At 41.5% G+C, this 14,429-nt stretch overlaps 1 protein-coding gene across 3 annotated transcripts in view; it reads left to right on the top strand.

The window, feature by feature from the left end:
* tbc1d32 (TBC1 domain family, member 32) overlaps window positions 1-14,429 on the top strand; it is a 70,195-nt gene that overhangs the window by 14,691 nt on the left and 41,075 nt on the right. Inside the window, exons 25-33 of one of the 3 annotated variants that reach the window (XM_086060768.1) lie at window positions 2,372-2,480; window positions 3,942-4,035; window positions 4,105-4,230; window positions 6,172-6,258; window positions 10,379-10,448; window positions 10,769-10,890; window positions 12,354-12,508; window positions 12,614-12,754; window positions 13,894-14,082. In XM_086060768.1, the coding sequence (XP_085916894.1) occupies window positions 2,372-2,480; window positions 3,942-4,035; window positions 4,105-4,230; window positions 6,172-6,258; window positions 10,379-10,448; window positions 10,769-10,890; window positions 12,354-12,508; window positions 12,614-12,754; window positions 13,894-14,082 (1,093 nt within the window). Of the gene's footprint in view, window positions 1-2,371; window positions 2,481-3,941; window positions 4,036-4,104; window positions 4,231-6,171; window positions 6,259-6,390; window positions 8,906-10,378; window positions 10,449-10,768; window positions 10,891-12,353; window positions 12,509-12,613; window positions 12,755-13,893; window positions 14,083-14,429 lie in introns of those variants that run through there. The other 2 variants (XM_086060769.1, XM_086060770.1) reach the window with 2 other exon arrangements.

The following is a 14,429-nucleotide window of genomic DNA, read 5'->3' on the forward strand; positions in this document are numbered from 1 at the left end:
AAGTCACGGAGGGTCGCGGCTAACCGCCGTAGCACTCCGAGCTCAAATGCCAAAAGCTCAGCGGGCTCGCCGCTCGCCCGCTGGAGGCTTTGTGAAACATTTGGAAGCTGCAGAGTCTGACGTTTTTGATGTGCGCAAGTGTTTTTTTCCCCCCCCCCGCTCACCTTGAGGGGGCTTTGCTAATGCGGTACTAAAGCTCTACATGTTACACAAAGTACTGGCTGAGTCAAGACAGGTGGAAACATAGAGCTGAATAATTTTGAAAAATAATCTTAATTGTGTTTTTCTTCTCTATAGTGCAATTGCGATTTAATATGCAATTATTTTTTCACGGTCTCCTTTCCCTGTCTTTCCCCCCATTAAATAAATAGCTCATAAGCCAAAGTGCGAGTGAATTTTCTCTTGCTCCAGAGCTCACCACTGCGATGTGACAGAACCCTTTTTAAACATAACCAAGGCCAGGCTGGAGAATGTTTGCCTGCCTTGTCACAGATAAGATGAAATAAAGCGGACAGGAAGTTGGAATGTTCCAAGCCCATCTGTCATGCTAATGAACGACTGCCTTAGCTGGCGCGTGTAAATGTAAATGGCCTCAAAACGCCGACTCATGTCAGTGTATCGGGCGACATGACAGCTTGTTCATTTTTACGCCTTTTCCCCCCCTGCATCATCATCATCGTAATCATCATCATCATCTTCACGAACGCTCGTAATCATCTTTTTCTCCTGTCCGCTGCCTCCTTCACTCGCAGTGAACCCAATTGTGGCCGCCACAAATACTGTACATCTTGTGAGGCACATTTCATTTGAATGCATGTAGTTCTTTGAGCTACTCTGGATAATCACTCATGGCCAGTGTTAGCAGACCTTTGCAAAGAACGCATCGTCTCCTCCTCATTGCCAATTCTCAAGTCCAAATTGCTTCGGAGATTGGAAGTAAAAGCAGTTAGCATTCGGCCTTAAAAGGCAGTCATATTGAGAATTCACAGATCCAAAGAGAGGCATTAACGCTGAGCTTCCCTCACACCGCGATAATGTACTGCAGCGGCTATCATTTGTGGTTTTCATTCTCTGTGCAAAGTCTGTAATTGGACTTTTAACGGGCAACTTTTCCCCCTTGTTAAACACTTAGAGTGGCCTCTAAAGATCCAGAGAATTTAACAAAATTACTCATCAAATCCTATTACCTATGAGAAGTTCAGAAATTTGAGACAAGACCAAGACTGACGAATAGCGGGACCTGATCAAGTCCCAGACCAAGGAAACGTGAGACCAAGTCAAATAGTGGGACCTGGTCAAGTCCCAGACCAAGGAAACGTGAGACCGAAAAAAAATATTGAGAAAAAAAGTATTGAGAAGCTGAGACCGGCTCAAGAAGAAAGAGCAAGGAAATGTTGAGACATAGGACAGAACAAGACCGGGGGAATGTAAGACGAAATAAAGATCGAGACTGAGAAAATACAAGCTGAGTTAAGACCAAGACTATGGAAATTTGAGACTGAGTTTAAGACCAAAACTGAAGAAACCTGAGACAGAGTCAAAACAAAAAGCATTGAGAAGTTAAGACCGGGTCAAGAACAAGACAGAGGAAATGTAAAACCAAGACTGAGAAAATCCTAGCTGAGTTTAAGACAAAGACTGAGGAAATATGGGAGAATCAAGATCAAGACAGTAAAGAGTTGAGAGCTACTCGATAATACGTGAGGCTGTCAAGACCAGAAAAACATGTGAGATCACGTCAAGACCAAAACTGAGCCAACATGAGACTGAGCGATGATTAAGATGAAGAAAATGTGAGTCAAGAAAAAGACTGAGGAAATGTGAGACCCAATGAAGACAAAGACACTGAGTGTTTGAGATTTAATCAAGACCAAGGCCAAGGAAATTAGATAGTCAAGATCAAGACTGAGGAACTGAAAAACTGAATCATAATCAAGACTAAGTAATTGCTAGACCCGAGTCAAGACCAAGACTATGAAAATGTAGATCCGAGTCAAGACCAAGACTATGAAAATGTAGATCCAAGTCAAGACCAAGACTATGAAAATGTAGATCCGAGTCAAGACCAAGACTATGAAAATGTAGATCCGAGTCAAGACCAAGACTATGAAAATGTAGATCCGAGTCAAGACCAAGACTATGAAAATGTAGACCCGAGTCAAGACCAAGACTATGAAAATGTAGACCCGAGTCAAGACCAAGACTATGAAAATGTAGACCCGAGTCAAGACCAAGATGATGAAAATGTAGATCCAGGTCAAGACCAAGACTATGAAAATGTAGACCCGAGTCAAGACCACGAATGAGGAAATGCCTATCCTTCTATTCTCTTGTGGAATAAACTGTTATGGTCAATATGTCCTCTTCTCAGGACCTTCATCTTAGACAACGTGTCGGTGGAGAGGAACCATGTGTTGGTCCGAATCACCGTTGTTGGAGGCCCGTCTGAGAGGAGACTGCCCACACGGGCCTTGCAGCAGGTCAGCCTTAACAGCATAAGCTCAAATTTACTCAATTGTATCGGGCATCGATGTCCCTTTTTATTACCGAGAACGCTTGAGTGCACGTTTGAAGCTGGAAGCCTCGCAGGATTAGGGATTGGTTATCAATTATTCAGGTCTTGTTTCAGTGAACAGAAAACAGGGTTTCATTTAAAGCGGAGGTCACAGAGAGGATATGACACATTTCCAACAGGAAGGAGAGCGCGTGCGGCTCTCTAAAGAGGGTGTTTGCTTCAAATTTCACGGCTCTCTGTGTTTATGCCTCCTGTTGGAAAATCAGCATCGATTTTTGGTGTGAAGTTTTTTTGAAAAAAAAAAGAAGAAAAAAAAACAGCTCACAACAAGAAAAATAAATGCAACACTGAATACAAAAAAGGCAGATGAAGGGAAAGAACGGCATGCAAATGTGCAGCGACTCTGCTTTGATAAACTTCCAACGCTTTGAACGCTTAACAATCACTCCCTTGCTGATGGCCTTGTCTGCAAGTCACTTTTATTGTACACTTGAAAACCAAGACCGAATAAATGTGAGATTGAGTCAGGACCGAGACATCGGGGAGTTGAGGTCCACTCAACACCATGAAAGAGGACATTTTAGACCGGGTCAAGAGTCAAGACCAAGACCGAGATTCACAACAAGTCATTGAGGAGTTGAGGCCAAGTCAAGACCAACACTGAGGTGCAGAGACAAGACCAGGACTGATGAAATGTGAGAAAAGATTGACGAGAAGACATTGAGGATTTGAGACCAAGTCAAGACCATGACTGAGGTGCAGAGTCAAGGCCAAGGCCGATGAAATGTGAGAAAGATTCACAACGCGGCCTTGAAGAGATGAGACCAAGTCAAGACCAAGTCTCAAGTGCAGACTCAAGACCAAGACCAAGGAAACATGAGAGTGATTCACGATAAGGCTTTGAGGAGTTGAAACCAAGTTAAGACCAAGACTGAGCTGCAGAGTCAAGACCAAGACTGTGGAAATGTGAGAAAGATTCACGATAAGGCGCCTTGAGTATTTGAGACTAAGTTAAGACCAAGATTGAGGTGCACAGTCAAGATGAAGACCGAGGAAATGAGAGAAAGATTCACGATTAGGCCTTGTGTATTTGAGACTAAGTTAAGACCAAGATTGAGGTGCAGAGTCAAGACCTGCAAGACCGAGGAAATGTGAGAACGATTCATTTACAAGACGTTGAGGATTTGAGACCAAGTTAGGACCAAGACTGAAGCGTCAGAGTAAAAAACCAAGACCAAGGTTGAGGAATAACGGAATCAGAACCAAGACAATGCATTGAGGAGAAGGTGGAGGACTATGGCTTTTCAAAAATTTCTGTGTCTGCATGATGATTTCCTGGGAATGACTGAACTATATTCATTTGTGTCATCAAACCATTCCAAAGTTCAAAACCTCGTTTTGTTTGGTGTCCGTGTATCCCGTGCAGGGAGATGATCCTTATCCCTGGCCCATGTTTTCGTCATTGCCCCCATCCACCTGCTACACGTTGGACCCACCAGGAACCCAACAGAACCCGCTGGGTGAGATTTCCCTGTGGGATTCGTGCCGGTGCGTGAACTTGTGAGCGTCACCGCCTTTCATTTACACAGAACCCGAGATGATTGACTTCCTGACGTCGCCTCGAACCGCAAAGACGGAAGACGGCTGGATGGAGACGTGCCGCCGACTTTACCGCAAGGTTATGACAGCCGGTCGCCACGGCTTGAGCGTCACAGGCAAGATGATGAATTTGAACGGAGCAAAAAAAATAATAATGATGCCTAATGTGATCACGTAAACAACACCTGCGGTTAAGAGACTGCAATTCAAAATCAATCGCTTCGCACTGACGGACCGACGTGTTGAAAAAAATCGATCGAAAAGTGATTCACGCGTACGCACTTGAAGCTATTACGGAGTCACGGTGGGTCCTTTTTGAAATGTCACGCTCGTTCCCGACAAATGTAACCGTGACTCGGCAGCCACAAAAAGCAAGTCGCGGCGAAGGCGGCCTCCTGTCAACCGATGCGTCAAGTGTGTCGCCTTTTCATAAGCGCACCCGCTATACTCCTCACCTCTCTTCCTCGTTCTCCTTTTTACGGCGGCCGCCATGGCGATTTATAACCCGCTTTTCCCACTTTGATTTTATTCGGGCCGCGATTAAGCGCTGGCTGGCACGCCGCCGTTGAACAACACATTGGAGGGGAATTGTAGCATTTACCAATAATGGCCAATCAATTAAGCCCTTTCCTGCACCCGCTTGTGTTTGTTGCCACACGCCACCGTGTGGTGATTAGCACTTTGTTTTTTGGCACTAAACAATAACAAGTACGAGGGACATCATTTAGGATTACCAATACACTCTCACACAGGACTGAAATTGTTTGCGCTCACATACACTACTAAAACGCTTTCACACTCAGTATTGAAATGCTCTCATACGCACTGCTGAAACTTTAGCACAACATTTTTTTTTTTATAACACCCACACGCACAGTACTGAAACTCTCTCACAACACTTTTTTTTTGTTAACTTACTAAATACTAAAAGGATCTCACACATGACTGAAAACACATCTACTACTGAAACTGAGACATACTACAGAAATGCTCTCACACACTTGGGCAACTGATTTTTCTTCCCTTCACATAAACTACTATACTGCTCTCACACACAGTACTGAATTACTCTCATTCACACTAGTGATTTATTTGTTTTGGTTCCAATTGTCCCCAGAAATGCTCTTAAACACAACTGAAACATTCTCACAAACACGACTGAAACACTCTCATTCACACCATGCTGAAACGCAATACAGAGCCTACTTTTATTTATCATACACATGACTAAAATACTCTCACACGCTAGCAAAACAATTTTGTTCAAACTAGTGAAATTCTTTGCTCACATTCACTACTGAAATGCTCTCATACACACTACTGAAACACTCTCACCAGGTACTGAAATGCTTTCATACACTTGAGTGATTATTTTTTTTTGCATAAACACTTTTCTGAAATGCTCTCATACATGCTACTGAAATACTCTCACACATAACTCTTAGCTCACACATAGCTCTTATACTCACTGTTTTTTTTGTTTATGTACACTACTGAAACATTCACTACTAACACATACTACTGAAATTGTTTTTGCTCACACACACACACACACACACACACACACACACACACACACACACACAACGGAAATCTCATACATCATAATGCATTGTGAAATTTGCACATATTAGATTGGCAACATTACAATAGAGTAGTTTTCATCAACTTTAGAATAAATAATAGGAAATAACTCAATCATTTTTTTATTGAAAATCAGGAGGACTTGGCCTACTGAAAAGTCTTTTATGTATGTGTTTAATGAAGCTGTGTCCAGAAAGTCTCTTTACAATTTAACAAACGTATTAAAAAAGAATAATGAAATAATAAATCTGTGGAAATGATTACAAAAATGTCTTAAATTTCACATTTCGCTTTTCTACCATATTTTTTTTAATTATTGAAGATTGCCTTCATTTGAGGTGTTTATTTTCAAAGTGGACACACCTTTGTCCAAAAGATGATGACAAATTACGCCTCACCCCATTTTGTTGCCTTTTATGCCCTCGTCTCATTTGTGTGCGCGCGCGCTGGCGTGTGTTTGTTTTCATGCGCAGTGCTGGCTGACCTTCTGGAGAAGGTTGCGTTCCATCTGTCCAAATGTTCCACCGAGCGCTTCTTCTCGCCGCCCGAGTACAACAAAGGTCAGTGAGTGCGACGTGGCAACACGCCGGCTGCTTCTTCTTCCTCCTCCTCCTCCTCTTCTTCTTGACAAGTCGGACGTGAGAAAGGTGGCTAAAGGGCAGCGTGGCACGGCACGCGTTTTTGTTCTCCAGACACCTGTGCTCTTTCACTGCCTGCTGCTGCTGCTGATGCTGTTGTGTGATGACAACATACATGGCTTAGAGGTAAAAAAAAAAAAAAAAAAAAAAAAAGGAGATTTCATATCTGAGAGGTGTGGAGCAGTGAGCCGGCAAGTTTTTTTTTTAAAGAAAAAAAAAAAAAAGGGAAAGTACGCGGGCACAGAAGTAGAAAGGAAATGACACAAACCCAAACACGTTGATCTGTGAAACATTTTACTTTTATGTTTGTATGAAACCAGTTAAGGCTGTCAGCAGGTTACTGTTTACTAGCCAGCGGTTGAACAACCTGATGATGAGGACGAAGCGGCGCTAATTAGTGGATCTCCCAGCTCGAACCTGCGCGCTTGCATTTCCCAACGGCACTTATGTGCTAATTGCACGTTCCTCGAGTCGTCCGCACAATATTCACAAATTAAATTCACGATATCAAGCACCTGAGGACATCTTTTTCATAGCAGCTGAGGTGAACGACTGAAATGGGTTTCTTTCGTGGACACTTCATTAGGTACACCTAATGCCAGCTGGTGCGACCATTCTGCTTTTGCCAATAAGATGATAAAAGGGGAGTTTATTCAAATTAATTAAAATGTGAACAAATATTGATTATTAAAGTGTCCACATGCATCTAAACTCATTGTATTGAACAACAACTAAATCATCAGTGAAATGAAATAAGTCATACATTAATAATAAATACACACAAATAAGTCATAAAACAAAATCACATAAAATGTAATAAATTCTTTTTTTTAATTTTCTTTTGTATAAAGGTCATGGAACAAATTATTTAAATAATACAGAATTTAAAAAGTGACGAGTCAATGACCAATTAAAAAAAATAATGCAAATGAAAATAAATGGACTAAATAAATATTTACATAAAAGGAACAGTACAAATAAATAAGTATAAACATATATTTACGTGATACAAGTAATACATTTATAAATAAATGGGCCCCTTAATAAATTACTTGACAAGTCCGTAACTATTTACGTAAACATTTTTCACATCTAAATAAGAGACCCTTTATATTAATAAACCTGCCAAATGTTTTTTGCATAAAATAAGTTTTAATAAAAGGGTCTTAAATGCATTAATGAACAAACAAATAGTCTTAAAATTTAAGGGGAAAAAAGTACTGTAATTGAATATTTTTTAACAATTAGCATAAAATACATTTTAAAATGCTGTTAAATGACACCAATAACATCAAACTTAAATAATACTTGCATAAAGTAGGTACAAATATAAACATAGGCTGTTACATACAATAATAAGATAATAAACTATCATTTAACTTGAGTAAATAGAAGTAAAACCACCCATAAATAACATGATCAATGATTTAAAAATGCATTTGAAATTTGGAGCCACGACCCGTTTTAATTGCGAACCTCAGGAGGTTGTCGTCGCAGGAAATAAACGAGCGCATCCGGCATTCTGCGACCTATCGGAATATCGACACCATGGCTAATTGATGCAGTCATCTTCCACCCGTCTAATAAACGAATGGCCGCCCCCTCCCTTTTTCAGTGCACCTTGGTGGTGGCATTAACAGCCTGCATTCTGTTCTTGTCTCGAAAAGAATATGAAGATGTCCAAAGAAGAGTTCAAGTTTGCGATCTTTTAAGCTGCGTTTTTGTCACTCCCAGTTAAAGTTTACAGTACAACTCGCACAAAACAAAATGAAACACTATATATTTTAAATCATCAACCATACTGTATACATTTATCGAATAAAATTCTGCTAGCTTAATGCTAACACAGAATGCAAGTGAGCTGAGCTGCCCCCCCCCCCCCCCATAGCTGAATAACTGCTCGTATGTCAACAACACAACTGCTTACAAATACACACTCGGGGCCTAAATTCGTATTATGATCAAATCCCTGCAAATAATAGCTTAGGAGATCAAGAAGCGAATGGGGCTGTGTGTGTGTGCGTGAGCGTGTTGGTGCGCGCGCGTGTCTTGGCTGTCAGCCCGGCGCCTCAGCCCTACTCGAAGCGCTCTCATTGTGTGCCGAGAGCAGACTCATTTGGCGAGCATTAACCTCTGTCACGTCAGCCCTCCTCGCCGGCCGTGTGCTCGCAGGCGGACGCTTCTCTTTGGAAAATGGGCCGCAGCACCCGCAGCAGCTTGTTATATGGCGTCTTAACAGCATGGGTCGGGAAGTCGGCTACACTCCGATCCTGGTTTGCCACACTTCAATCAGCACCACCATTCCTGATATAATTTAAAAATAATATATATATATTTTTTTTTTGCTAGAGCATACAGAAAGAAGGCTTTGATGCAGCCTCTGACCTGCAGAGAACGGGTGAACCAATGGTAGTAATGACAAAAACGGCCAGCTGGCGGCAGCAGAGTATACGAGATCCACCATGTTGCAAACGAGCTGATTTCCCCACAATTCTAAACAGATTTGTGAATAAGGATAAAACTTGCTGCAAAATGGAAACAAAAATATACTTTTTTTCCCCCCCCTGATGAAAGAAGAGACTCTAATCTTTCTTTTGGAAGTTTCCGTGTTTTTATAGCAATAGAACACAATATTCTGTGGGCCTTGCAAAATCTGTCAAAATCCAGTGAAAACGGCCAGGAGCGAAGGGGGTTGCTTCAGTGAAAATGGCTGCGAGTGAATAAGTTAAGCTGGATAATACTCGTATGAAATAAATTCTTAAATGGCTTGCTATTGAGACTTCCAAACATCGGGGCTTCGCTAATTTGTCGTTGAAAACAAAGGACGCATTTGTATTGCTTTTGCCTGTGATTAGCATACACACCAGGCCGATTGTTGTAATAGTCAAACGGCATTCAATCACCTTTTGAAATCAAAATAATCAAAATGGAGCTACCTTTCACCGAGATAATGCTGCATTCGAGGAAAGTGGGAAGTTGGATCGAACCCACTCGGATTGCCTCACTTCCGACTTCAAAGCGTTTGAAGCAAACGTAAACGACAAAGATGGCTGATTACGATCAATTGTTTCTTGCTCTGGTTAATTCAGTCAGTCCGAATCCCGTTGGATTATGTGACGTTACTTTGAATAACTCAATTAATGTCGTAATGAATAAAGAGATAAATACGTTTAGAATTGTTTAAATGATGTTTTGCCATTCACGGTGTGTGTCTCGATTGTTGAGTGACGTCCGATTGAAGCCGGTTGGGGATCTCCAAGTTCAAAGGGGCATTCCCGTGCACACTTCCTGGTTTCAAGTCGGAAAAAGTCTGACTTCCTACCTTCCTCTTGTCCTCGAATGCAGCATTAGACCGCCATTTTGACTTTTGCCACGTAAGCTCGGAATTGTCAATAGTAGCAGGAGGAGTTGTAGTAGTAGTAGTAGTAGTAGTGGTGATGGTAGTTAGTTAGTTAGTTAGTTAGTTAGTAGCAGTAGTAGTAGTGGTGATGGTAGTTAGTTAGTTAGTTAGTAGCAGTACTAAAGATGGTGACAGTAGAAGTAGCCTTAACAAGTGTAGTAGTCTTAAAAAGTAATAATAGTAGTAGTAGTAGTAGCTGTAGTTGTGGTTATGCGATAGCATTAGCTATAGCTAGCTGTAGTTGTAGCAGCAGTAATACTATTAGTAGTAGTAGTGGTTGTAGTAGGACTTGTGTTAGCAAGTGTTCGTATTACAGTAGTAGTATTGTTAAGTGTATCTAAACGATCTTTGCTGTGTGTCTTCCATCATACTGAGTGAACGATGATGTTGTAATTTGTGTTTTTCCTGTAACAGTAACAGTAAAAAAAATAAAATAAAATAAATGTTTTCCCCACCGGCAAGAAACCACAAAGACATTTTTCATCTCGCCTGCACGCAATTACATCTGTAACGCTGAAGGAGTCGGCCTTTTTTTAAAATTTATTGCCGGTGCCAGTTAGCGTACAGATTGTGACATATTTTTTATGCTGCTCGGCCTCTGGAGTGTTTTTCCTCTCTTCGTCTCTTTTAATTGTCTAACAGCACAGGAGACGAGTGCGGACGGTGCGGCGTTGTCACCTGTGGAAATGCTCGGCATGGACGTCTGCCTGAGGTATGTTGACGCTTTGATTTTTATTATTATTTGTATTTTCGTTACATTTATATATTTGTCTTTTTTTTGTATTTACATCTGACCTACTGTACAAAATAATAGATAATAACTTTTTATAATGTATTAATATGTCATATATTAATTTGATGATCATATTCTAATTTGTCATTTCTATTTTATTTCTATTTATTGATAGGTGATAGGTGAAAATGCAACATATAAAATGTTTAATTTTTTTTTAAAGTATTTTGACCCCTCCCACTTTCTTTACACACATTGAAATGTACATATTTTAAGTGTACATGCTTTTTGTCCTCCAGATACGGCCTCTCCCTCAAAGTGCTCCGGGACCAAGAAGATGTGGCGAGCCACCTGACGCTCCTCATGAAGCACGTCAAGAATTTCCTGTCCCGGCGGAGGGTTCCGATATCCTCGCCGCTGCGTATCCTTGATGCAGCGACTAAAACTCAACTACTCAGAATTGCCATTAGGCTTTGAAAGTCGGTTTTATAGTAAGTGACGTTGAGATTCCCAAAGAAGCCAAAAGGAAAGAGGCCATCCTATTATGGTTCTTTTTTTTCTTTCCGATTCCCTTGATGTGGTTGCATTTGAGATGAAAAAGTTTTTTTTTCTTTTTTTTTTTCTTTCAACGGGGGCCGTGCATCATTTGGAATTCTGTGGCAAGTTGACAGCGCATCGCAGATTGATGAGGCACTCAGTCACAGCCAAAGTGCTGTTTAGCTGTTTATTATTTGCCACTCAGCCGCCGGCGTCCTCGCCAAACAAATCGCCACTTTTGTCCTCCTTATTATATTATTTGCCAGTCAAAAATGATCAGAATGCACAAAAACAGCCCCGAGATCCCCAGATTGACTTTCGCTCACATGCAAATCTTTTCGGTGTCGCAGTCTGGAGAATACCATTATAAAAGGGTAAGTGGTAGGGTTCTAAATTAGGGTTTGAAGGCAATGTTTGTGCGCGGTTCAGGGAATTAATTCAAAGTTGTGTTTGAAGTTAGGGTCATATTTTCAGGCTTAATTTTTTAAGTCAGGCTTTAGGGTTATGTTTTCAAAAAATTTGGGTTTCAAGACAGGATTAGACTTTCCAAAATTTCAGCAGTTTTAGAGATTGAAATTAGGAAGTCAAATGAGGTGTAAGGCTTCACATTTTTGTTTGTTTCAAACCAGGTTTAGGCTTTCAAAACAGGATTTTGGTTTCAAATGAGGGTTTCAAGAAAAGGTTATTGTTTCAATTTAGGAGTTCCAGACACAATGGTAAGGGTTTCAAAAATTAGGGTTTTAATGCAAGTTTTTCAAGATAGAATTCGGGTTTCTAACAAGGTGTAAGGTATCAAATTTGGGTTAGAATTCCAAATACAAGTTAAGCTTTCAAGATGTGGTTAGGGTTTCAAACAAGAACATTTCAAAAATCTAATTAGGGTTTCAATTGTGGGTTCGAGTTTTAAAGTAGGGTTTCAACCCTGGGATTGAGTTTCCAATTAGGACTTCAAGACTGGGTTTGGCGGGTATCAAATTAAATTTGAAGCAATGATCAGATATTTCAATTAGGGTTTCAAACAAGGGTTAGGGAATCAAAGCATGGTTCAAATTTCAAAGAACAGATTCAAACCTGGGTTAGGGTTTCAAATTAGCACTCAAAACTGGATACCGTGAATTGTTTCAAGTGAGCTGAAGTCTGACGACTGGCATAATCATTTCAATCCAAAGTTAGGCTTCCATAAGAAGCACTTTGCATGATCTCGCGTTTTTTTTTTCAGGAATTTAATTACTTTGCAATCAACCGCATTGATTTATTTGCACTCTACATTCCTATGACAAGAATTGGTTGCAACAACAACAATCAATCATAATAGTAATAATATTATTCCTTGAGTCAGGACGACAGTCATTGGTCGGGACGAATATCCCGGCCACGATTGGTTGACGTCGACGGTGTTCCTGATGACGTATGGCGACTGGCAGCGATCGCTGAGGCTGTTGCGCAATCTTTCCTGCTTGCTCACTTCTGCCCTCATTTGGCCGGCCAGCGTACACGCCTCGGTGAGCAAAGAAACGGGCAGATGATTAAATGTCACTTTTGTTTTTTTATGGCTTTTTACCGATTTGCTCAGGTGTGAAATACAACTTTGGCCGCTGTGTCTGCAGGTGGACCTTCCTGCCGGAGTGGCCGAGTCGGGAATGTCCCCGCTGTACTGGAGCTCGGCTCACTACGTGGAGATGCTGCTGAAGGACCAACTTCCGCTGGTGCGCGCCGCCTTCAGGATGTCCGGTTTCACTCCTTCGCAGGTCACGCCCTTTATGAATCCTCCTCCGCTTTCCCCTCCTTCTCCTCAGTCCTCCTCCTTTTTCTCCCGCCGTCTCCTCCGCCGTGACAATTTAGCATCGCAGGCTCCAAAGCGGGCAACTTAACATTCAGCTCGTCTTCCTGCTCTTCAAGGCTCCCCGGGTGCCTCTCTCCGCCTTCGACTCTTACCACGCTTTTCAAACACTCCCACGCACCTGAGGAGGCGTGAGGAAGAGATTTGTAGCAGTTAGATGTGTACAAGGTTGGAGTTAGGTGAGCTCCAAGCCCCCATGAATCTTAAAAATTAGGGTTTGAAGTCGTATTTAGGGTTTGAAGTGAGCGAGTGGACGACGACGGGAATAAACAGCAAGCGCGCGTCCGCTGGTCTCCGCATCCCATAATCCCTCTTCAATATTCAACAACAACAACAACACCGCCGCCAAGGCTCCTTCCTTCCTTTTTTCCAAATGTTTCCAAGTCAGCAAAACCTTAAATTACGCTCTAGACACGTGTGTGATGTTAGTGGTGTACAAATTGTGTTGTGCCCTCTAAAAGACTCAACGCGCGCAACAAAAGTGAGTCCACCCCAAAGTGAAAATTGTCACTAGAGATAGACCGATATGTTTTTTTCATGGCCGATGACGATTATTAGTCGTCAAGGAAGTCGATATTCATTTTGAGTAAAAAAGGGGAAAATATAATGGCATCAAAAAAAAAATTAATACAAATGCCAATCTTGACTTTGTTGTAATGTCTTGCACCATTAATGCTTAGTGAACAATTTTTCAGACTTTTCAAAATGTAGAAGTTTTTTTTTTTTTTTCAATCTTAGACAATATAGTTCATTTTAAATTTATTTTTAAAAGTTCAGAGAGCTCCCAAGGTTATCAGTGCGTCTTAAAAAGTTATATGGAAACTGGAAATACGTTTCTTTGTTTTAATGTCAAAAAGAAAATGTCCAGAAGGTTCCCAGGTACCTTTTTATCAGATTTGGAAAAAAGGCTGATATTGATATCCATCAAAATGCCCAATATCGGCGCCGATAATCATCCCTAATTTTCCCTCCAATGATGAATCGCGATATTTTCCGTTGATGAATCTGAACCAAAACGCTCTCACGGCTTTTGATGTTCACACACAGATATGCATCCACTGGCTGACTCAGTGTTTCTGGAACTTTCTGGACTGGCCTGAGATCTGCCACTACGTGTGCATCTGCGCGCTGATGGGGGCCGACTACCAGGTGTACGCCTGCCTGGCCATCCTCAAGCATCTGCAGCCGCTTCTGCTGCAGCAAACGCAAGCACGCCAGATGCAGGTTTTCCTCAAGGTGAGTCGTAAGGACCCGAAACTTTTTCTACAACAACAAAAAAAGGGTCCGTCTGACAGCTTCTGAGGAAGGCGGCGAAACTACTCAACCTTTTTTTTTTTTTTGTCTTAAAAAAGAAAAACCACAGGAGGAGGACCAAAAACTGTCCGGGGTTTTTGGGGGACTTGCTTCTTTTTTTTTTTCTGGAGCTCTGAATCAATCTCATTAAGTGCTTTGGATTTTGCGTCATCTTCTGTTAGCATCTCCGACGCCGCCGTCCTGCGAATAAAAGAGCAGTTAGCCAGGCTTTATCACAGGACGCTCGCCTAATGAGCGCCAGCATCAGATATGGCCGCCCGAGATAGACC

This window comes from Leptonotus elevatus, chromosome 18 (genome assembly GCF_054856555.1).
Source record: "Leptonotus elevatus isolate MCC_2025b chromosome 18, RoL_Lele_1.0, whole genome shotgun sequence".
NCBI lineage: Eukaryota > Metazoa > Chordata > Actinopteri > Syngnathiformes > Syngnathidae > Leptonotus > Leptonotus elevatus.